Source organism: Megalobrama amblycephala, linkage group LG14, assembly GCF_018812025.1.
Source record: "Megalobrama amblycephala isolate DHTTF-2021 linkage group LG14, ASM1881202v1, whole genome shotgun sequence".
Classification (NCBI taxonomy): domain Eukaryota; kingdom Metazoa; phylum Chordata; class Actinopteri; order Cypriniformes; family Xenocyprididae; genus Megalobrama; species Megalobrama amblycephala.
In genome coordinates, this window is record NC_063057.1 from 26,692,797 (window position 1) to 26,717,981 (window position 25,185).

The 25,185-nt window shown below is 36.7% G+C and overlaps 2 protein-coding genes across 4 annotated transcripts in view; both read left to right on the forward strand.

The window, feature by feature from the left end:
* On the forward strand, positions 1-25,016 carry LOC125246307 (sperm flagellar protein 2-like). 3 transcript variants are annotated; one of them, XM_048157255.1, is made up of 7 exons: positions 1-5,291; positions 9,542-9,631; positions 9,763-9,844; positions 12,828-13,050; positions 15,618-15,716; positions 23,821-24,071; positions 24,167-25,016. In XM_048157255.1, the coding sequence occupies exons 3-7, from the start codon at positions 9,776-9,778 to the stop codon at positions 24,938-24,940; spliced, it is 1,416 nt and encodes a 471-aa protein (XP_048013212.1). In that variant the 5' UTR covers positions 1-5,291; positions 9,542-9,631; positions 9,763-9,775; the 3' UTR covers positions 24,941-25,016. The 3 variants fall into 3 exon arrangements, with proteins under 3 accessions (XP_048013212.1, XP_048013214.1, XP_048013215.1); XM_048157257.1 differs by having other exon boundaries at positions 1-3,781; XM_048157258.1 differs by having other exon boundaries at positions 1-3,228.
* The window catches only part of LOC125246308 (tripartite motif-containing protein 16-like), a 398,598-nt gene that overhangs the window by 64,473 nt on the left and 308,940 nt on the right, over positions 1-25,185 (forward strand). The gene's annotated exons all lie outside the window — the stretch shown is intronic.

The window sequence follows — 25,185 nt, forward strand, 5'->3', positions numbered from 1 at the left end:
ATCTTTTTTTTTTTTTTTTTTTTTTTTAATATAAATGATAATTTTAATAAAACACAAGGTCTACATCGGAAACCTCAGAAGGGGATAACATTTTTTATTGTTCTTGTGCAACTATTGTCAGAACTAGGCTACAGTTCTTTTCTAATAGGCCAATTCTCAAATCATTTCATTATACGTTTCTTTTTGTATTAGTAGGCTACTTACAAATTTGTGCTTAATTACCAACTAATTAATTTTTTTATATATTATCATTATTAAAATTATTATTATTATTTAACTTATAGACCACTGGGCGAATCAACATTAATTCTCGTTTTTTCCTTCTTTTAATTTTAAATAAAATAATGACTGAATGATACACTGAATCGTCACTAGACACTATATCAGCTATTACGTTTCAGAAATGATCAAACATCAGAATTGTACATCAAAATAAATCTGTAGGCTAATAGCATAAACACGCTTACCTTTTAATATGAAGTTAACGTAGATAATCCCCGCAGAACTGATGAAAACGTTATTATAGAACAATTCTAGAACTATTTAATAATAGGACCAACTTTGTACAGTCACAACCAGTTTGATTAATAGATCGTTGAGTCAAATCTCTCCAGCAACTGCCTGGGAGGTTTGAATGTTGCCGAGGTAAACCCATTTCTGACCAGGCCAGTGCGCACATCCATGATGCTGGAGAGTAAAGGTAGTCCCATGCGATTCCTAGTGTCATCTTTTAAAAGCGAGACGAGGGAAAATGCCCGCTCAACATGGGCATTGGAAACAGGCAGAACAAGAAGTCTTATGGCACCTTGTGCCAATTCCTGGAAACACTTGTGCCCCCCTGCATCTTTAAACGCTTCGACTTCGAGCCAAAACTTGTCAATGTCCTGATCATCAGAGAAGTTTGCGGTTGCCACATTCCTCCACTGCGTTTCTAATGTACCAATGGGGCACGAGAAAAGATCAGCTGGCAAGTCCTTTACTCCAGGCCTATTTATAGTGGACATAACAGATTTCGGGCAGAAGAGCTCCAGTTTGCTCAGGATTTCCATTGAAGCAGGTAAACGCAATTGGTACTGCTTTACAAGTTCTTTTAGAAAATCCATACAACGCGAAGAAATTCTCTCCTTCATGTCTGGGGCTAGCCTACTTTCCTCCAGTTTGTCCATAAATGTGGTACCCAGGTCCGCATCCAGAGGGGATAGGAATATGCCAGACTGTGTGAGGTCAAGTTCACGGAGCTGCTTGTGATTACGCAAGACGCTCGGTTTGAGAATGCGTCTCACAGTTGTCATGTACAGCCTTTCCAAGTCTCTAAACACACCGAGAGAGTTTCCTGTTTCTAATTGAAAGCATTTATTAACAGCTTTGATTTCCATCAGAACAGGCTGAAGAAAGTACATGTAAAGGAGATTAGTTTTGTCATTGTACATTTCCTTTAAAAGCCGAGCAGTATAGCAGTGTTCTGTACTTGAAGCCATGTTAAAGTGCAGTGTGAGGGCATCTTTTTGATCCACAATGCGGTTAATGCAGTCAGCCATCACAAGCCAACGGGTACAGCTTGGACTTATTAATTTCAAGGGGCAGCCCCCGTTATTGATAGTCTCGTATATGTTCTTGTACTCATACTGCCGCTTTGCTGAATGTGCGAACCAGTTGTAGGTTTCTCTAACCATGTATTCTATGTTGCTTGGAAGAAGCTGCATTGCTTTATTCGCAACAATGTCAAGTGAATGGCAAACACAGCAAATGAGGTGCAGGTTTGGCTGTATTTGTTTAAGTAGGGTGAAAACCGAGTGGTTTTTTCCAACCATTACGCTGGCACCATCTGTGGCAATGCCCATCATGTTTTTAATCTGGAGACCGTTCTTTGATAGAAAAGCGACAACAGTGTCTGATATGGCTTTAGCATCAGCATCTGTCAGCTCCACAAGTCCAAGATATGTACTTACAAACTTGCTGTGTTTTTTTGAGTGGTATTTCACACAAATGCAAAGAAGTTTGTTCACGGATATGTCAGTGCTTTCATCGAGATACAGGGAATATGGAGACTCCCCAATATCCTCCACAAGTTCTTCTCTGAAGTGTGGCGCGAGGACAGATTTGATAATGGCTGTACACTTTGTCCGGTGCATTTGGAATGTTCCCATCTCATCTTTCAAAATGTCTGACAAATCGTCCACCGCATTTATTGAACTGTGACAAGCAATGTAGGCAGCGATTCTAATTTCACGGCGCTTTTGGTCATCTTTGATCGGACACTGCCCTGCTGCTCCCGCTGACACAGTAAAAGTTTTTATACTTGGTGCACAGCGCGATTTGTGTTTTTTTGTATTAGCATGCTCTTTCAAATCATTTAACTGTGCTCTGATTTCTGATTGGCAGTATTTACAAAATGCCTTTGTATCATCGCCTACCACAGGTGTAATCCATGTTTTTAAAGACGGGTCGCTCTCCCATTCCGTTCTGTAGGACTTTTTATATTTACCCCACTTTGGCATGATGATGATGATGAATGATGATCACTGATGATGATAATGCAGTTTTGACGATATAACGAATTAGCCTACAACAACCCACCAATCAAGCTTGAAGTCTGATTGGACAGGATTCCCCTGAACCTTATTGGCTAACCTGAACCATACCTAATTTAAACGTCATCCTACATTATATAATTTATTTTATAGTTAGTTTTCATTAAAAAATAATAAAGAATACTGTTTATAGTCAAAAATAAAAACCCGCCTGTTGCATCAAAAACCAGCCCAAATTTTAAAGACCCGCCCAATGCATTTTTTTCCGGTTGGACGTGACCAAAAGGAGCCCAATTGGGCGGGAACCCGCCCAATCTGGCAACACTGGTGTGTGTGTGTGTGTGTGTGTGTGTGTGTGTGTGTGTGTGTGTGTGTGTGTGTGTGTGTAAAGCTGCAGTGTGATCCCGCCTGTCTGCCTCAATGATTTGTCGAATATCTCGCCATCTGAGTGGACTAGAAGCTTGATTGACATGTCCCTTGACAAATAGGATCCTTAGCTTTATACACATGCCTGACATGTATATCATCGTCATCACTGAAGGAAGCCAGACCGTTTGGATGATGGTGTGAAGATCGCGTGTTTCTTCATTCGTCTCCATTTTGTGTTTCGGACAACCGCGACATAACAGTGGATTATTTACCAATATGAGCTCACAGAAAAGTGAAAGTAGGCTCATTTGAAAGAAAACTTCATAAGGTGAAAGATGATATAGAGTTTGTGGCTGATTTTATCTTAGAGAAGCATTTATAGGGGTAGAAATGTGACCTTTGTGTTTGTTTTTTCCACATATTTATCAAATTTATTGCGCGATTCTTTTGAAGATCGTTCAAATGATGTTGTTAAAACAATAAAATAAACTATATAGCCGAATTCATATTCATATTTATATTTCCTCATCGTAGTCAAGGGGAGGGGTGTTTTTGGCATGATTGTATATTTAAGCTTTATCTTACTAATTTGTGTAAACACAGAAGTCATTATATTCTTTGTAAAGATTAGATTCTAAGCTTTCAAATGGTCCCATATATGGGTTGGTAGTATCTCCAGAAATCTTAAAACAAAATAAGTGAAAATATTATGACGTCGTTTCGGCCCGCCCACGGGTCGGCAGAGTGGAAGAATGAGTGAAATTAAGTGAACTTCACAGAGACGCTGAAAAGGCATACACGCGTTAACCTTCGCCCAGGCTGTCGGATTCCGTTTTTGGGCCAATGCGGGGTTTCTTACAGGACGTCTCTCGCTGAACAGCGTAAGATACATAGCAATTGGGCTAAAACTAAGCAAAACTTGTGTTTCTAGTACCAAACAGAACTTGGTTAATGGTTAAAAACCTTGTTGTAAACTTTTTGTTCCACATCTTTAAACAAAAGTTGTTTCATATGTTTTATGTCTGAAACAATGTTTCTGAAACACAATTTGTTTCCTTTCTTTGTTAAAATTCTTGAATACTTCATACTTGACTTTTTGTTTTTAAAAGAAAAATAAGAAAATATTAAAATATAAATGAATAAAAAACAGTTTCAGAAATCACAGGGACATTTTTGACTTAGTTTTTAAATACACTGCATGCTTTGGTAACTGTTTTCTCTTTCTTTTTCTGATCTCGAAGTAAAAATGCACTGCCGGAGTTTTTATTTATGCTTCTGTAATTTTCATTTACAGTTCCTGAATTTTTTATTTTTTTTATTTTTTGTCCCTGTTTTGGCACAAATCCCTTGTGTGGGCTGGACTGGACTGGGAAAACATATCGGCCCAGGCATTTTAGCCCAAACTGGCTCACTACAAATATGACCTGTGCTGGCAAAATGAGTCGCAATGAGCAAATTTTCAAAAATTAGTTGTTATTTTCACATTCTCTGTTAAAAAAAAAACTTTAAAATTATGTGTGATTTGGTGGAAAAAAATTGACTGAGCTACATTTGTTTGAAGTCGACGAGTCAGCAAAGTGAATTTTGAGAAAAAAATAGTTTTCTGAAGTTCCGAAACAAAGTCACCATATCTTACCAAAAAACATTCACTTAAGACATAACAGATAATGTTTGCGCAAATACTCGCCAAGACGGATATTTAAAATTATTGACTACAGGCCAGGGGGACTTTAAGGACACCTAATATAAAGTGGGACTAATTAATTTTCTTAAACTTTCTGGAGGCAATATTTTCGTTTAGCATGCAAGAGATTTTGGGTTCGAATCCAACCATGTATGATTTTTTTTTTCTCTCATTAAAACCAAAGATGTTCGTCAGTGATTGTATATCAAGAGCAGGGACACGTTTATTTGTATTTTGTTTTGTGATTCAACGTAACGAATAGAGAGTCTCTGCAACAGTTAAGCGATAGATTGAAGCGCTCGTCCGTGTGAACACTGCGCAGTGTGCACGAGCGCCAAGAGAAGACTGTTGCGCCTCTGATAACAGGAGAAAACTGTTGCGCCTCTGATAACAGGAGAACACTGTTGCGCCTCTGATAACAGCGACAGCGAGCACGCAACATGATTTCAAAAACAACACATCCCAGCGCCAGATCGCCTATTATTAACACAAACTGATAATCAACTAGAGCCTCTAGTCTAGAGGTGTTTCTTTTGTATTAGAAATCCGCGATGAATCCAGAGATGTTTCAAAATGTGGTGGGGACAATATCGACCCTTTCAAAAAATGGTGGGGACATGTCCCACCCGTCCCACCCGCAAATTACGCCTATGGTGAAGGCTGTGTAGGTGGAGCCTTGTGATTCCGTGACATGTCATTTGTGACAGGTAATTAATGTAAACAGCAATTGGTTATTCTCCGTCTCTGACAGTCTGCAAAAGCATCCTAAGCCATGTTTCTGCTCATAAGTTTCATACCCCTTGCAGAATATGCAACATTTTAATAATTGTAACAAAATAAGAGATTATAAAGATTGCATGATAATTTTATTTAGTAGTGCCCTGAATAAGCCATTTCACAAAACAGATGTTTACATATACTCCACAAGGCAAAATGACTGAATTGCCCATTCAAAAATTTGCATACCCTTGGGCCTATCATTACCTGGATGATCCACGACTGTTTTTATGTTTTGCAACAATTGTAATTGTGGATTTTTTTCTCACAGTTCAGAATTTTTTCCCCTTGCAATTGCAAGTTTGCATCTCACAATTTTTTTTTCTCAGAAATGAAACTTTTAAAGTCACAATTATGAGTTATAACGTCAGAATTTTGTGATTTAAAAACGTGCAATTCTGACGTTTCTCGCAATTGCGAGTTTATATCTCAACTTTTTTTCCTCAATATTGAATTCATATCTCAGATTTCTGACTTCTTTTCTCAATATAGCAAGTTTATCTCTCGCAATCCTGAATTTATAGTTCGTGATTGCAACTTTTATCACGCAATTCTGAGGAAAAAAATCAGAATTGTGAGATAAAAACTCGCAATTACTTTTTTTGTTACATGCTTATTAGTATTCCAAAGTATTCTGAAGTATTTAGAATAAGTACAAAACTTGGGTAATCTAACGAAATACGTTTTAGAAAAAGTATTTTGTAATCTGTAGTGAAATGCATTTTAAAAGTAACCTTCCCAGTCCTGATCACAAAGTCTCTTCTGCTTACCAAGAGTGCATTGATTAAAAATACAAAATAAACAGTAATATTGTGAAATATTATTAACATTTAAAATATGTTTTCTATGTGAATATATAGTAAAATATAATTTATTCCTGTGATCAAAGCTGAATTTTCAGCATCATTACTCCAGTCTTCAGTGTCACATGATCCTTCAGAAATCATTCTAATGTGCTGATTTGCTGCTCAAGAAACATTTATGATTATTATCAATTTTATAACAGTTGTGTACATTTTTTTTTTCAGGATTCTTTGATGAAAAAGAACAGCATTTATTTGCAAAAGAATCTTTTGTAACATTATAAATGTCTTTACTGTGACGTTTGATAAATTTACAGACCTGCCAACATGTACGCATTTTGCGTACCAGGTACGCATTTTGACCTCAAAGTACGCTGGTACGATTTGTCACTCTATACTACGGAAAAACCCGGTGACTCCTCTGTGCACGCGTAGTACTCAAATCCAGCAAAAGAGTTCGACCAATCAGCGCTGGGTTCATTTCCTCAAATAGCAAGCGGGGATGATTGACAAATGCATACGGCCTATCAATAAAAAGAGACTGCAAATTGACAGCAACACAAAATCCCGCTCGATCCCTCCTTCACTCCCGCCGTCTCATTGACTGAATTCTCAAGCGAGGAAAGCACACTCACGCACTTTTAACTCCTTAAGGTAAACGGGTATAAAATGCACAAGTAATGTTGAACAACAAATCTAAATAAAATTGAAATCGCTGATTATGAAAATGTTGTGATGTGTGACTGACTGACAAGCGCGAGTCTGGAGAAACAGGCGTTTATTTATTTATTCTGAGTGTTCAGAAACGTATAGCCTACATGTGTGGCGTTATTGTGTTAATACTAACTAAAGTAACTAATTATGCTACATAGCCTACTTATTTTGTATGAAGACTAGCACATTAGTTACTTATGCATTTAAAATGACCGTTGTCTCAATGCTGCGCGAGCCCTCTCTCTCATAAACACAAACGCGCGCGCGCACACAGAGAGGTAAAATGAAAATTGCCGTGTTTGGTTTAAAATTTGTACTTGCTTGTGTTATTTTTTTTTGTAAGAAAAGATTTTTAATTATCCACCCGTGTTTTTAAGATTCGGTAAATGACGGACACTTTAGTTAACACAACCCCTCGTTATATGTCGGACTAACTTCTTGATATTCCTGAATACTCGACGCGTTTTACTCTTATTGGTCCTTTCTATTCATTGTCAACTGTTTTCTATAAATATGTTTGTATTGGCTAACCTTTATTCAGCGAATGTTTGTCTTGTTTATAATTCAAAGACAGCACACTACAAATAGAAACCCTTTTTTCTGTGGGATTTAGTATCATAATTGGATATTGGAATAATAAATTAAGTATTTTAAATGAATCACATGTAAACTCAATGTTTACTGTTTTCTAAGGGTTTCTTAATTGTAGACTAGTTTTCATTACAAAACCTGTAAACGACTCAACTGTCAGGTTAGTTGTATGTAAATATAGCCTTCTTGAAATTGCAAACAAAAAATTTTAGTCCATATTAAATATATGAATGCGATTCACTTGTGGTTGTCAGTTTGTATAAGAACACATTATGCAATGCAAGATTAATCATGAATTTAAAAAAATGCTTTTGAGCAGGTGTAGTGAAATTTTTAATTGTGTCAAATTAAAAATTTAACTTTAACAGTCAAAATTAACGAAGATGGGTGTGTGTGCTTTGTGTATTGTATTCTCAAAAATGTAAAAAATACCCCCCCCCCAAAAAAAACTATTTAAAAAAAAAAAAAAAAAACCCGTGCCCCGTCCCGTCACTGGTACTCGAAAAAATTTTCCAAGGTTGGCAGGTCTGAATTTAATGCATCCTTCACAAAATTGTATTTTTAATTAAATAATGCAGCCTTGGTGAGCAGAAGAGACTTATTAAAAAAAACAAAACATAAAAATCTTTCCAATCCCAAACTTTTGAACGGCATTACATATATGCATGTCCTTATACTGAACTCTCTCTGAACTCCCTGAAAACCCTCAACTTTCAATTTGATTTTCTCTCAGAGAGTATTTTCTTCTTCCTGTTTTAAATTCTGGTGCTTCCCTATCATGAACACAAAAGAGGAAATTGGAATTAAAGTTGAAACTGAAAACAGTGTGTTTAGGACATGTTTATGTGAGAATGTTTCAAATATTAACTTAAATTTACAAATACTAAACTTAGGAACATTTAAGATAAATGTATCTTATGAATTGATCAAAGTACAAAACACATATTTAAAGTTGTCAGTGATAATATTTAACTCCTGAGTTCTTGTTAAATAATATAATATATGATAAAACAAGAACCCAGGAGTTAATAATACCACTTTAATTAAATGTTTCTGTAATTAAACACAATTATTCACACCTAACATTACGGATATTAATGTATTTTTAAATTGTAACACTTTCACATTGAGTAAAGACAGTATATTTTAAATATTTGTTTAATGACATCTTAAAGGTCGGTATTACTGATATCAATACTGATACTGATGTCTCTATTACACTTTTTTCCCCCTAAAATTTAGTCATTAATTATAACCATTCAGCATTATAGTATAATTGAAAGCAACTTTTAATTTAGGATTTTTTACTTTTAATTATTTTTTTTTTTAATATCTGGTGTCTGAATAATTTTTGGTTTGTCTGTATACTGTTGAAATGTTTGGGATTGTTTATTTTTTTAGTGTTTTAAAAGAAGTCTCTTATCAAGGACTCACCAATGGCTGCATTCAATTGATTAAACATACAAAATAAACAGTAATATTGTGAAATTAAAATTTAAAATATCTGTTTTCTATGTGAATATATTGTAAAATGTAATTTATTTCTGTGATCAAAGCTGAATTTTCAGCATCATTACTCCAGTCTTCAGTGTCACAGTCATCAGAAATCATTCTAATGTGATGAATTGATGATCAAGAAACATTTATGATTATCAATGTTAAAACAGTTGTGTACATTTTTCTCAGGATTTATTGATGAATAGAAAGTTCAAAACAGCATTTATTCAAAATAGAATCTTTTTAACAACAATTTAATGCATCCTTGCTAAATAAAAGTATTCTTTTTTTCTTTCTCAAAATATTTTTTTTACTGACCCCAAACTTTTGAACGGCAGTGATGTTACAAAAGCTTTCTATTTCAGATAAATGCTGTTCTTTTGAATTTTCTATTCATCAGATAATCCTGAAAAAAACTGTTTTAAGATAATAATCAGAGATGTTTCATGATCATCAAATCAGCATATTAGACTGGTTTCTGAAGGATCATGTAACACTAAAGACTGGAGTAATGATTCGTCTTTAAATATTCCTAAGCTCCGCCCCCTTCTGTCCTCACATTCTGATTCTGACAGTTTATAAAGAGCATCAGACTGCATGAGCTACTTCACTTTTCTCACAAGTCATCAACTTCTCTGCACAGAAATGAAATCAGGTTGTATTTGGTGAGGGGTTTTTTTATGTTACCTTTTAGGTTACTTAAATATTAATTGTTATAATTAATGCAATTTCAATTGTTGTTGTTTTTTATCATAAAGTTACATACTGACTAGTGTTTACTGTTTTAATATAACAGAATATCCTGAATAATGGGTGCCAAGGTTTCAGTCGTCAATGGCACTCCTTATACCTGGTACTTTGCCACCCAGGACAGAGGGGTAAGAACTTTGGGAGCATTCACTACACCAGATTATTTGTGCAATTCTGTATTCTAAATCCTGTTTCATAGTTATTTTTCCATAGTTAGAATGTCCTTTTTTATTTTTAAAGTATTAACAAAATATTACAACTTTACAAAACAAATTGGCATACAACTTACATTCAAAGACATCAGTGTTAAGGGGCTTAGACTTAACATATTTTTGCTTTTAACAAAGTTTTTGAGTATTGTCTCAAATAATTCTTAAATACTGTAAACGGGTAAATACATATATTCTCTATGTAGAATAAACTTATTATTCCATATTAAGGAATTATGTGGTGTAAAGTTTTATTTTATGTTTAGATTTCAAAAAAGCTTCTATCCACTCACTATATTCCAACAAATCCATAATGAATCTTATATTACTACGAATGGAGCGACCCGCCAAGAAACCTGATTGAGATTCATTAATAACCTAATTTATACCTTTTTTTTAAGTCTGTTGGAAAAAAAATTTATAATCAGTATTTAACAAGGTTATCGGACGCAGATTATCTATATATCTAGAGTCTTTATCGGGTTTAGTTAGTAACGTAATCAGTCCTTGTCTCTGTGTAGAGCTTAATGTGTCTTCTTTAATAGATTGTAGAAAAGCTTTAAACAATAATTCTTTTAAATCCTTCCAAAGAAATCTATAAAAAGTTTGAAGTTAGCCCATCAGGATCAGGTGATTTATTTAATTTGAGGTTTTTCACAGCTAAATCTAATTCCTCTATCTGCAAATCTTCATCACTGCCATGATCAAACCTTCAGCGATGAATTTCAACAAATGCAACAATGATCTCCACTTTAATGTTTGCAGAATGCACTTTTGCAACCCATGTGACAATTCAATCGGGAAAATTAACATAATTTGGAACTGTTGGAAAAAATATTAGTAGTTTTGGCGTTTTATCTTTTGAAGTTCCTAAAGGTTTTAACAGTTTTCATAATGTTAATCAGTTGATCATATCATATATCGCCACTGGGACGTTCTAAAACATTTAACATGAAAATGCTTAACATGAAAACGTTTAAAGGGTTAGTTCACCCAAAAATGAAAATTCTGTCATTTAATTACTCACCCTCGTGCCGTTCCACACCCGTAAGACCTTCATTAATCTTCAGAACACAAATTAAGATATTTTAGTTGAAATCTGATAGCTCAGTGAGGCCTGCATAGGGAGCAATGATATTTCCTCTATCAAGATCCATAAAGGTACTAAAAACACATCTAAATCAGTTCATGTGAGTACAGTGGTTCAATATTAATATCATAAAGCAACGAGAATATTTTTGGTGCTCCAAAAAAAACGAAATAATGACTTATTTAGTGATGGCCGATTTCAAAACACTGCTTCATGAAGCATTTGGAGCATTAAATGAATCAGTGTATCGAATGATGATTCAGGATCACGTGTCAAACTGCCAACGGCTGAAATCACGTGACTTTGGCGCTCCGAACACCAGATTCGATATGCTGATTCACAACGCTCTGAATCTTTCATGAAGCAGTGTTTTGAAATTGTCCATCACTAAATAAGTCTTTATTTTGTTTTGTTTTTTGGCGCACCAAAAATATTCTCGTCACTTTATAATATTAATATTGAACCACTGTACTCACATGAATTGATTCACTGAACTGAACTGAACTGAAATCACGGAGCCATCGGATTTCAACTAAAATATCTTAATTTGTGTTCTGAAGATTAATGAAGGTCTTACGGGTGTGAAACAGCATGAGGGTGAGTAATAAATGACAGAATTTTCATTTTTGGGTGAACTAACAATTTAACGTGGCTTAGTTTACTGAGACACTGTTATTAACAAACCAAACTTAGTGAACATCATACTAATAAAGCATACTATGTACAGAAAAGCAGATGAGCCCAGAATAAAAACGCAATATGTTTAATGAAGCATTTTTCTTCCATAAAGAAAATACTTAACATGGCTTAATGTACTAAGACAGTGACATTAAAAGACCAAACTTAGTAAACACTATACTAATAAAGCATACTATACAGAAAAATAGTTAATACTGTACATTAATCAGTACATTAAGCCACGTTAAGCGTTTTTCACTAGTCCGTCATGTGCGGCAGGTCTTAAAGTGACAGCAGCAGACTGTGCAGTGTTTATTAACTGCACAGATACAGAAACTTGATTTACAATCTAACAAAATTATCATAGTTGGTTAAATGATGTCGCTGTGCCACCTACAGGCCTTTTTGGTGAAGTGTAGGTTGGTAAAGAACGTGCAAAATGCCAATAATATCTACATTACCCTGTTTGATTGAATAATAAGAGTAAATTAAAAATTTAAGGTATTCCCATCTATTTACATGAGTGGAAAATGTTGCATCCTTTGTAATTTTCTGAATTAACTCTTTTACCTTATTACAAAAAACTTCATTAAACAAAAAATCTGCATCAAATTTTCAATAATCTTTATTCCTTAACACTACAATCATATCTAAAAGCTCAGAGAACAAGCACTGATTTTGACTAAGTTTGTAATACCCTGACCTTACGTGAAATGATCAAAAACTGTATTTTAACAGAAAACTTACAAAATCAACGCAAAAAAAAAACAAAATATTTACAGAAAAATGTACATGAATAGAAGAGTAACCAAAGTAGTTACTTCTAGAAGCACTGCAACATACCTTACTGCCCCATCTCTCTCAAACATAACATATCTCGTGATAATATAGCAAGAAATCGACTAGGTAACATTAATTTGATGTAACCATGTGGACCTCTGAAGAAAGCTTTTTTCCCTTCTTTCCGAGCTTTTTCTCTTTGAGGCCACAGCGCAGCCCGGGCACTAGATAGCATGTCCTCTGATTAGCCAGATGAGAGTATGACATAATATCTTACAATGTAAGTCTGTTCTTTACGTGTCATTTTATTGACTGCATTTCTGATGGAAACTGATGTATAATTCTGCTCCCCAGTATGAACGCATTTGTTCTGGTGGCACAACATCCTATGAGGAGGCCAAGGCAATCCATCGCTACATCCACATCAGATATAATAATCACACATGGAATAGTTTTTCCTATGAGTTTAACACCCATAAAGGCGACACCTCTTTTATCTTAAAAGAAACCTACGACCGTTCCCAGATTCAGTTGCACTGCACCTCTGAGGGTGGCACTCGTTACTGTCCCAACTATGGTAAGTTACTGCAAACATATCAGTTCTGCACTACACTATACAGTTAAAAGTATTGTGCACCCTTGACCATCCCTCCCATATGTGATTGTTGTGTGTCCCATTCCAGATTTATTTCCCCTGTTGTGTTTGATTTGATGTTATTTTTAAAGGGTTAGTTCACCCAAAAATGAAATTTCTGTCATTAATTACTCATCCTCATATCGTTCTACACCCTTAAGAACTTTGTTCATCTTCAGAACACAAATGAAGATATTTTTGATAAAATCCAATGGCTCAGTGAGGCCTGCATAGCCAGCAATAACACTCCCCTTTTCAATGCCCAGAAAGCTATTAAAGGCATATTTAAAACAGATCATGTGACTACAGTGGTTCAACCTTAATGTTATGAAGCGACAAGAATACTTTTTGTGCACCAAAAAAATAACAAAACAGCGACTTTATTCCACGATATCTAGTGATGGGTGATTTCAAAACCCTGCTTCATGAAGCTTTACAAAACTTTTGTTTCGAATCAGTGGTTCGGAGTACCAAAGTCACATCAATAGTTCACGTGACTTTGGCAGTTTCATACGCGCTCCGAACCACTGATTTGAAACAAAAGGTTTGTAAAGCTTCAAAGCTTCATGAAACAGCGTTTTGAAATCACCCATCACTAGATATTGTTGAATAAAGTCGCTGTTTTCTTAATTTTGGTGCACAAAAAGTATTCTTGTTGCTTCATAACATTAAGGTTGAACCACTGTAGTCACATGACCTGTTTTAAATATGTCTTTAGTAACTTTCTGGGCATCTGAAAGTATAAATTATCTTGCTGGCAATAGAGGCCTTACTGAGTCATCAGATTTCATCAAAAATATCTTAATTTGTGTTCTGAAGATGAACGAAGGTCTTATGGGTGTAGAACGACATGAGGGTGAGTAATAAATGACAGTATTTTCATTTTCGTGAACTAACCCTTTAAGCATATTTGCACAATACTATCTTTATAAAAAAGAATGCTATATTAAAAATAATTTTATTAATAAAACAAAAAATAAAAAAATGATTAAAAAAAATACTATTTTTTTTTCTAAGAGCAAACCGAAAAGAAAAACAATTCATTTGTAATCCCTGACTAGAGGTTGAGCATTCATAATTCTGATATCACAAAATCATTTCTTAATTTTTTAAAAACATATTCTTGTATCACATATTCTTTTGTTCCTTCGCCCCTTTCACAGTACAATCAGAAGTATTGTAATCATGTGATTTTAACAGTAAATATACAGTATGTTTGTTACTATATCAAGTCTAAATTTCCCTGCCTCTGCTGAAGTATTTTTAAAATTAAAAAAATTATTGATTATTGATTTAATTTAATTTTAATTGTTCTAAAATCGGGTTTAAAATGTTAGTTAACCCAAAAATAAAAATTCAGTCACTAATTACTCACCCTCATGTCGTTCCACATCTGTAAGACCTTCATTTATCTTCAGAACACAAAATAAGATATTTTTGATGAAATCTGAAAGCTTTCTGCTGACACCCCTATAGGCAGCAATGTCTTGTAAGACTTGATTTTCCTGCTAAGACAAACAGCTGAGATCAAACACCCTGCAATAAAACAATAAAACTTACCAATCTTGAGAGAAGGTCTCAGAGAAAGAGCATAAAAAGACCCTTTTCCAAACTTATCTCTTTATTTATCTTTGTATCCTCCTCTCCCTCCTCCCTTCCTTTGCCGCTTATTCAAGTCACTCAAAGTTCACTATGAATATCTATATACCACAAGTTATGTGAATCTATTGTTTTTCCTTATCATGTTTGGTATCATTTTAAATGTCTCAGTGCGATTGGTAAAATCACTCACTGCAGTCACTGGTACTGTGAGAAGGAATTAATGAGCTCACGATGTGATGGCATATAGTCTTGCATCTCATTTGTCTTGTTCAGTTAATGGTGTCACGTGGATGGGAATATGCATAGTAATGAAATGCAGATGACATAGTAAAACTAGGTGTTGTAAGCTTTATATATGGTTATTTCTTGGAGGAGACGGGGCGGGGATTCATGTACACACAATCTTCCACTGACTGGGTTTTATAAAGGGAATTTTGCACTGGTTCTGCTGGCCTTGGCTGTTCTAAGACTATGAGCTTTGCTGTATATTGGGACAGGGCCAGAGCATATTACCAGAACCCTGGCTCCTGATTACACCTACTAGTGTAATCAGTGATTACACTGATTACACGCTGCTGGTGCCCCTAAAGGCCTAGCTAATTTCAGGTGACTTAAGCATTCCTACAAATGTCCAAGATAAAGAGTGAGACATGAGCTACCTTTAAGTTCAAAATCAATAATAATAGCAGTAGATATAAAATGACAAATCCTTTCCAATAAGTCTCAATCATGCAGTTAATACAAACAGTGCATACATCTGTAATGTACAGTTGTGAAAGCAGCACGTGTCTAGAGCTGAGTGATAGTGGGTAATTATTTCCTGTGCAAATTAAGTAACCCATAAAATGATAAAGTGTAATATGTACGTTGTTTTGAATTCTGTGGTGTCTGATGATATCTTTCAACAGGAAAAATTGAAGAAGATGAGAGAAATCAGAGACGGCAAGAGGAGGAGAGAAGACGTCTGGAACAAGAGCGAAGGATTCAACAGGAGCTGGACAGGAAGAGTGAGTATATCTTTAACTTGGACATTTATAGGAATCAGTACAAGATGGAGGTAACAGACACAAAAACTGTTACATAGAACTGGCTGCAGAGTCCTCCAATGATGGCTCAGTGGTTGGAAACTAAATATAGAAAACGTCTTGGGTTACATCTGTAACCCTGGTTCCCTGAATAGGGAACGAGATGCTGCGTCAAAAGCTTTGGGAACGCCTCTGCATGATTGCATCGTGAAGCACTTGTGAAATCGAACCAGTAGGGTGACGGGACGTCAGAGCGGGTGATGTCATGGACCAGGAAACTATAAAACACTCCTGAGAACAAAGAATGCCAGCTTCTGATTGGCTGAAGCAAGACGCTCACAGGCGTGCAGGGAGTATGGCTAGGTGACGTAGCGTCTCATTCTCTATATAGGGAACCAGGGTTACAGATGTAACCTGAGATGTTAATTTTCATGGGAACATAGATGCTGCGTTGAACGCTTTGGGAACCCTATCCCAACTACACCATAATTCCAATTGCCTCTCTGTTATCTGTAAGATGAGAGCACCTAGGACCCCGGAGTAGAGTCCAAGTCAAGGTTGTAAAACCTAATAAAGGTATGCTGAGAGGACCACCCAGCCACATCACATATCTCATGGAGGGGAACCCCCGAGATCAAAGCCTTTGAGGCAGCCATACCCCTAGTAGAGTGATCATGGACAGCCAAAGGTGAAGGCTGTTCAGCTGACTCATAAGCAAGTGAGATGGACTCAACCACCCACTTGCTCATCCTCTGCTTAGACATGGGGCCCCTTTCTTAGGAGACCCATAGCAAACAAACAATTGTTCAGTTTTTTGCCACAGGGCAGCTCTGTGGATGTAAATGTCTAATGCACTAATAGGCAAGGCAAGGCAATTTTATTTGTATAGCACATTTCATACACAATGGTAATTCAAAGTGCTTTACATAAAGAAGAAGAATAAAAATAGAACATAAGGAATAGAAATAACAGTAAAAACAGAGAATTTTGCTATCTGGATGGATGAGCTAGGAAGTCTCGGGGAGTTTTTTGTTGTTGTTGTTGTTGTTGTTGTCCGTCAGAGTGGATCTAAACGGATCTATCCATCAGAGCAGATCTGAATGGATCTTCCTCACACGACAGGACTGCTACCTGAACTGGCTAATGAACTGGCAATGTCTAATGAACTGGCAAAGCAGATTAAGTTTTTCCTGATCAGGATTAGAAAAAGGAGGAGGACAGAAAGCCTGCAGTACAATTGGCCCTGGGGCATTGGTAGGGACATTGGGTATATACCCAGGTCTAGGATGAAGGAAAGACTTGACCATACCAGGCGCAAATTCCAAACATGAGGGAGCAACTGAAAGTGCTTGAAGATCTCCAATCTCCAACAGGAAGATAGTTTTAAGAGTGAGGAATCTCGAACCTCTAAGGGTTCGAAGTAGGGATGCAGCGATACCATTTTTTAAGGACTGAGTACGAGTACCTATACTTTTTTCTAATACTCGCCAATACCGATACCTATACATTTATTAATTTCTCTCTCTATTTGTTTGCTGTTGCAGTTTTCCAAGCACAACACAGTGAGTGAACTAATAGATGTAGGACAGCTTCTTTATTATTACTCTAATGAAAAAAGTAAGTTTGTGACAAGCAAATAAAAATTATTAAAGAACAAAAATTTCACAGTGCCTAATAACCTTCAAAGGGCATAATTACCAATATATATAATTGTTGTTATATAAAAAGAAATTTACAAACAATACAACAAACATTATTGAGATACAAATTAAATAAAATTGTTTTTTAGATACAGTAAGTTTATTTACCATGTATACACTTATTTAACATATTTTGTTGTTTTATTAACATTAATTACAAATATAGGCTACGGTCCCTTTAAGACCGAATCCATGGATACTGACACATATCCTGTTTTCACCTAAATGTTTATGTCCACTTAAGCCATAACCGACTGTATTTACTTGAGATACTCCACATGATGGACATTTTGACAACTATGTATGCATGACCATTCAGGCGCGAGGAGAACCGATTGTGTGCTGTCTAAAAGAACTGGTATTGCGCGCAAGAAAGAGCGAGAGAGAGCATACTAGTATCGTATCGGTGCATCCCTAGTTTGAAGGAAGCCTCAGCTAGCCCTTCCAACACAATAGCCAGGTCCCAGGCCGGAGTTCTTGTACGCAAAGCAGGCCTCAGCCTCTGGGTACCATGGAGAAAGTGTATAACTAGGGGGCCTCTTCCCACAAAAGAGTCTCCCACAGGAGCATGGTAAACGGAAATAGCCGCTATATAGACCTTCACGGTATGAATGCTGGGTTAAAAACAACCCAAGTTGGGTTGAAAATGGACAAACCCAGCAAATGGGTTGTTTTAACCCAGCGGTTGGGTTAAATGTTTGCCCAACCTGCTGGGTAGTTTTATTTAAACCAACTATTGTTTAAAAATTGCTATATGGCTAGCTTAAAATGAACCCAAAATAGTTGGGAAATTAAAAACCAGATGCAATTAGAGGCAGCAATAATAGACAAAAGGTGAATGTTTATTAATAAGCTTTAATATTTTATTAATATAAATTTAATAGTTTAATAGCTTATTAATATAAATTTATTAATAAGCAATTTAATAAATGTTTATTGTTTAATAATTATTCATTGAACATTAATAAATGTTCATTTCCAACATACTTTGGGTTAATTTTAATTAAGCAACACAGTAATTTTTAAACAATAGTTGAGTTAAATAAAACTACCCAGCAGGTTGGGCAAACATTTAACCCTACCGCTGGGTTAAAAACAACCCAATTGTTGGGTTTGTCCATTTTCAACCCAACTTGGGTTGTTTTTAACCCAGCATTTTTTAGAGTGTGGGATAAGCCATTCGAGAATTTTTCTTGGAGAAATTGCAGCACAAGACTGATGGAACGGGTCCAAACGGGTGTAAAACCCTGACAGCTTGCTGGGAGGAGAAACCCTTTCTATAGCTCATTTTTGCAAGAGCTTCATAACCTCCTGTTTCATTACCAGAGACTGCTCGGGGCCCACCAGGGGAGGACCCCGTTGAACCGGGGTGGGCGAGACACGAATTTTATTCTGTAACCCTTTTCTACAGTGAGCAGCACCCATTGAGAAATACTGGGGAGAAGTTTCCATTCTACCAGAAATTATACTAAGACTGGCCTCTGGTGTTTTTTGAGCATTTGACCCGACGCCCTGAAGCAGCGAACCGGCAGGGATCAGTCGAATCAAAAGTTGACTGGCCCTCCTCAGAGGCCTGCGCCCTGTAGCACACAAGGTGGCAGGGTTGGCAGACCGGCCACCAGAGGGCACCGAAGAGGGACGGGTACCATGTAATGTGATACAGGACCCTCTCCGGAGGGGGCTGCCCTCAGAGATCCTGTGCCACTGGCATCAGGACCTCTTCGAAGCTTTCTTCATGATAACGACAGTCCTCAAATCTGTCTTACCCTTAGAAGGCTTGAATTGTGTCGCCCGCCCCTGTCCCCAAGCTCTTTGCGGGGGAGCATGGGTGGCAACACTTTGTTTCTGTTGTGCTCTATGCGCTGAGGAGCTGGCTGACGGCTGTAACGATTTGTACAGTTATTAATCAATTTATGGGTGGAATATGAATATAATAATTCATAAAGCTTTATGAATTATTATGCACATACTGACCCAAGGGGGAATTAAACATATATTGTGAATTAATTGCAATGAATTATAATCAATTACATATATGCTTAGTTCTGGTTTAATAATTATGTAGAAAACTATCGGTCCGTCCAGCAAACCGTTAAGTTATCCACAGACTATTATGACAGAAATGTTATCCTCTGGCCACGAGGATAAATTCCTATGATAGCATCCAAACGTAAAGCAAGGATATAGGATCGAAACGTTAAAGTGACCTGGCTTTGTTGAAATGAGCAAAAAGAACAATCGAACATGAATAATGTGTTTAATATATGCAAACTACAACTACAGAGGTTATACATCTAAAATACAGAATATACAAATATATACAAAAAGGGAACGTAGAGACAGAAAAGGAAGGAAAGAGAGAAGGCAAATAGCAAAATCTAACAGTCCTTGAAAGCCAGCATAGAAATCAGTTTCATAATCTAAGATTCAGAAACGGTACTTGCATCAGTTTGCTTGCGGGGTTTCAGGTCAGTGCTGCTGCAGTTCATTGGCTTCTTCCGTTTCCGCGGGAGGGTTTGAACTGAGGATGTGAAAGTTAGTTTCGCCGGAGAGGTGGTGGTCCCGTGATGAGCGTGATGGAAGCGCGTCGCCGTGACGTCCGGGAGAGACGTGCGTGAGTGGGCGATGGATGATTCAGGGCCGTCGGGAGAACACACAGGAGAATCATCTTTTTATGACAGATAAGCCGACACACCTCCTTGAGGTGGAATAGCCAATGACATTGATGCAAAGTTGGCGGGCAAGCTCTTTCTTTGTCTTGTCTCCAAGCTGAATTTGCATACTTTACGTCTATCAGATCGGATTTCGAGATGGAGTACTTTCTTCACAATATCATTAAACACATAGAAAAATGCATTTGTCAGCTATGTGACATATCTCAGTGAATAGCTCGAGTCCGAAGTTTTACGGAGAGATCAAACTCGATAGATCAGAAAGGCATATAAAAGAAGTTATGGTTTACAGACAAAATTCCATCATTAAAATGCACACTAGCACAAATACACTCATTTAAACACTAGAAAACATGCATAAGCTCGAAATACATGATGGATATATTTCAGCATAGTTGTATTTTATATATATATTTTATATACAGTCAAAAATGTATGTTTGTGTGTTTCTGTATGCGTTTGTGTGTGTGTGGTGTGTGTTGGAATGTGATCTGGTCAGTCTCTGGGGGGGTGCTCCTTTTGAAGTCTCCAAAGTTGGGAAGTTGGTGTTTTCTGTTTTACTTAGGAGGGTAACAAAGGTGTCCGAGTGTTTGTTTTTCTCTAGACCGGCCGGAGCCGAGGTCAGCTTACAACACAGTCCAGCATGCGAGAAGCATCCTGAAGATTCCAGATTTTATTGACTGTCCTGATACGTGTACATATGCTACACGGCCGAGGCTGCTGAGCAAGAGGGGGGAAGAGAGTAGCTTTCCTGTAGCTCAGTGGTTAGAGCATGGCACTAGCAATGCCAAGGTCATGGGTTTGATCCCAGGGATTGCACATACTCAGATACAAATGTATAGTATAATGCAATGTAAGTCGCTTTGGATAAAAGCGTCTGCTAAATGCATAAAAGTAGCGGGGAAGGAATCTCTGGAAGGCTGCTGACTGTTTTCTAGTCTCCTGGAACTTCTCGACGACAGATGTAACTGAGTCGCCGAAGAGGCCCAGGGGAGACAGCAGCGCATCCATCAAAATGCTCTTATCTCTTTCCTTTATATCAGATAAGTTCAGCCACAAATGCCTCTTTGTGTCCACCAGGGCTGCCATAGAATGGCCGATTGTTTTAACTCCCTGAGGTCGCGTTTTGCAGGTTTTTTTTCACATTGCAGCAAAACAGACTTAAAATACTCTGTCATTTTTTGTCATAGAGACATAAGTAATATATCAATTGAAACTATAGAATATCTTCTTTTATTTGTATACACTCAGAGTAAAAACAAAATGTTGTGCTTTTTGTAAAATAAAGGAAACTAAAATGTTGCATGATCTGTCCTCTCCCTCTGAACAAAGTCTAATCTGATAGTTCTCAGAAAATAAACTATAACTTAGTGAATACTAATCACAAAAAAATTACACTTATGTCTAAAGACACGTTGAAATGTCAGGTTTTAAATCGTGCAAGTCAAATCGAAAACAAAAATTCTGTGTTTATGTAATCTGTATGAAAAGAGACACATGTCAGAAGTCCGTGATTCAGCTCATTATCTGCTAATGCGGCCACGCCCACGGAGCCAGCGCTATTCAGAGGCAAATTATGGGTCAATACAGGCATTCATCGTCTCAATCGTGTATTTATTGTCTTGAAAAGTGTTTATCTGTATGTAAAAGCCATGGTTAACGACCTTTGGAAGTTCCTGATATGTCATCTTCTGTAGAATAATTTGTGGACTAAATGTGTACAGAGAGCGCCCTCTGGCTACAAGTATGAATTGAAAACACCATTCCTGAAATGTCCTCTTCTTCTTTAGAATAATTTGTGGACTAAAGGTGTACAGAGCGCCCTCCGGCTGCAAGTATCACCTGAAAACACCAGCGCTCATAGTTATGACAATGAATATAGAATAAATATAACTCCTCTGTATAGAAAATTGACATAAACATATGAGAATCCATCAATATTTCTCCAAATGTGCATGCTTTTAAACTAAAAGCCTATATTCAGACTCTTTGCATCACAGAAATACATTATATTTTAAAGATTATAATAGAATACCATTATTTTGAATTGAGCTGAGACATGATTACAGAGTTTTTTTTTCACAGCCTACCTGACTGAAAGGCCTCATTAATATGCAAGTCATTTCAGGTCATTATTATGCAATTCTTTTGTCTTCTCAGGTGTAAATGAGCCATTATTCATGATGATTCACGCCTCCACGCATACTGTGTTTCTTGACAAAAAGTGTCTTGCAAAAACTAAATCAATATATTGTTTTATATGAACAAGTAGGCATTATAATTTTTACATAATTTTGAAGCAAAAACTCTAGCCTACAACCTCCAATACCCAGAAGTCTTGTAAACACAGATTTAATATATATTTTTGGCCTTATTTCAGTGACTTAATTTTTTTGTTTTTTCAATAACCATGCATAAACGTTATTCCTTCAAAAACACAAACATGTGCATACATGTTCCTCACATATTATGGTAGCCTAGTTTGTGCTGAATACAGTGTAATGACACTTTTGTCATTAATATGTTTATGAACAACTGAAAAAAGCACAAATGTCAGGGCATGTCAAAACTTCTCCAGGCCCCAAATCAGCCTCAGACTCCAGAGGGTTAACCGTCTCCTTAGTGGTCCGGAGAGAGAGATCAGTGGCCTTCCTGAGCTCCTGAATGGCCTTGAAGCTCACTTCTCCACTCTTGTCAATTTCCCCCAGCAGGTCAGCTTAGAAAGCTTGCAAGATTGACATAGTATGAAGGCAAGCATTGGCCCAAAAACGGAATCCGACGTGCCCGGGTGAAGGTTAACGCGTGTATGCCTTTTCAGCATCTCTATTAAGTTAAGTTAATTTCACTCGTTTAATCTGACTCCAATTTCAAATTATTGTTATTCTTAGGTTGTGTTTCCAATTAGAAATTAATCATTAGTTATGCCTTAATTTAGATTTTTGATTATTCTGATTACCTTATAGTTTCAATTACGTTGTTCACTGCAGTCCCGGTATCGCTTTAGAAGAGTCACTTTGGCCAACTTGCTCTTCCCGGACACAAACTCGTCAGTCTGACCTTAAACATTGGATGCAGGGTAAATATCTACCTTTAAGTCGGTCGCGCTCTGCTTACTCATAACAAAAAGCATAGTTTTTTATATATTTACGAAAACTGCAACTTATTTAAGGCAGCGATAGTCAGAAATCGAAAAGGACTTAATATATGTGCCCCATGCTCCATCTATTAAACCTTTCGTATGAACAATCCTGAACACAGATTTGAGGTAATACCTTCGCTTTAATCTACTAGAAATAATGAATTAAGAATAATACAGAATAACCAAATATAACATTTTATTTGTCAAGTAAAAATGTATCATGCCAATTAAATTACAGTTAGACAATTAGAAGCCAATTCAGAAATAATAAATGGATAGTTGAAATGCATATACACACAGTGGTGGACTAGTGTTCAAAGACACTTGTCCATCACTGCGTGGGGGTCTCTGGCTACTGTCCTTTTGGGGTTAGGGCAAGGCATTGTCAATTGCTATTTCTTTGAGATCTTCTTCTCTAGGCGAGTTTTATTGCTTTATTGCAGGATGCTTGATCTCAGTTTTCGTTTAGCAGGAAAATCAAGCCTTACAGTTTATTGAGCAGCATATTAGAATGATTTATAAAGTATCTATATGTTGTTTCCAATACCATGCTATTTGATTACATCTTTAAACAGGACAAATTGAAGAAGATGAAAAACGGAGACAGCAAGAGGAGGAGAGAAGACGTCTGGAACGTTTGGAACGCGAGCAAAGGATTCAACAGGAGCTGGACCGAGAGAGCGAATCATCCAGACTCAAGCTTTCTCGAGCAACTGAGCGACTTCGTGAAAAACAGAGCTTCAGAGGTCGTGAGCAACATCATGAACGCACACAAGCTCTCCATCAACAAATAGAAGACGACGCTGCTGCAATCGAGAGGGACGAGGTATGACTTTAATTTGGATTGAGCAATAAGTATACAGCATGTGATAAAATATCTCTTTTTACTGAGACCCATTTATGTTTTGCACATTTATGAAGGTTACTGATGTTGAAGAAAAATTCAAAGAAATTTTGTTAAAGTACCAGATCACAGAAGATAAAGAGATACAGCAGTACCAGATTTGGGACAGGATTAAGACGCTCCAGAATGAACTTGCAGTTCAATACAGTAGAGAACACAACCTTTCAGTATGGTCTCAGTTTACCTTTGATCATGCTGTAGGATATAGCGAACTGTCTCTTACAGAGAAGCTCACAGTTCTTGAGGCATCTCTACAGTTCATTCTGAACAGCAGCACTGAAGATGCTAAAGATGACGAAGATCAGCTGCTTGGCTGGGAGAAGAAGTATGACTTTCTCTTTGGTTTGGTGGAGCAGCTTCATTCCACAAATCCAACTTTGGCAGACCACATTTTATTAAATGTTCTTGACATGATCTCAGATCTTTCACCACAAAGTAGGGACATTTTGGGTCAAATGTTGTTCAACAGAATCTGGACACCAACAGAAATAATGCTCTTAGTTTGTAAAAGTCCAGGTATCAAATGTGATCAACTCGATTCAGTTCTCCACACAGCACAAACCTACCATCTGGACTGCATCCACGTTCTCTCTGTTCTTACGAATGAAAACCCCTTAAAGTTACTTCAAGAACAAATAAAAAACAACAAGGACAAAGATGCTGATACAATTGTGAAGGAACTTCGTGAAGCAAACTGCCCAGAGAAAGTCTTGGTGCTGTTGAAGGATGTGCTTAGATACGTAGAGTTGGAACTCCCAAAATATCAATTGGTGGACCTTAACAAAGTGTAACGAATGTAGCGGTTCGTACAGTTATTAATCAATTTATGGATGAAATATGAATATAATAATTCATAAGGTTATGAATAAATTATGATTCATATATCAACCCAACGGGGAATTAAACATATATTGTGAATCAATTACAACGAATTATAATCAATTACATATATGATTAGTTCTGGTTTAATAATTATCTAGAGAAACTGTTCGTTTGTCCAGCAAACTAAGTCCCTCACAGAATATTATAAACAGAG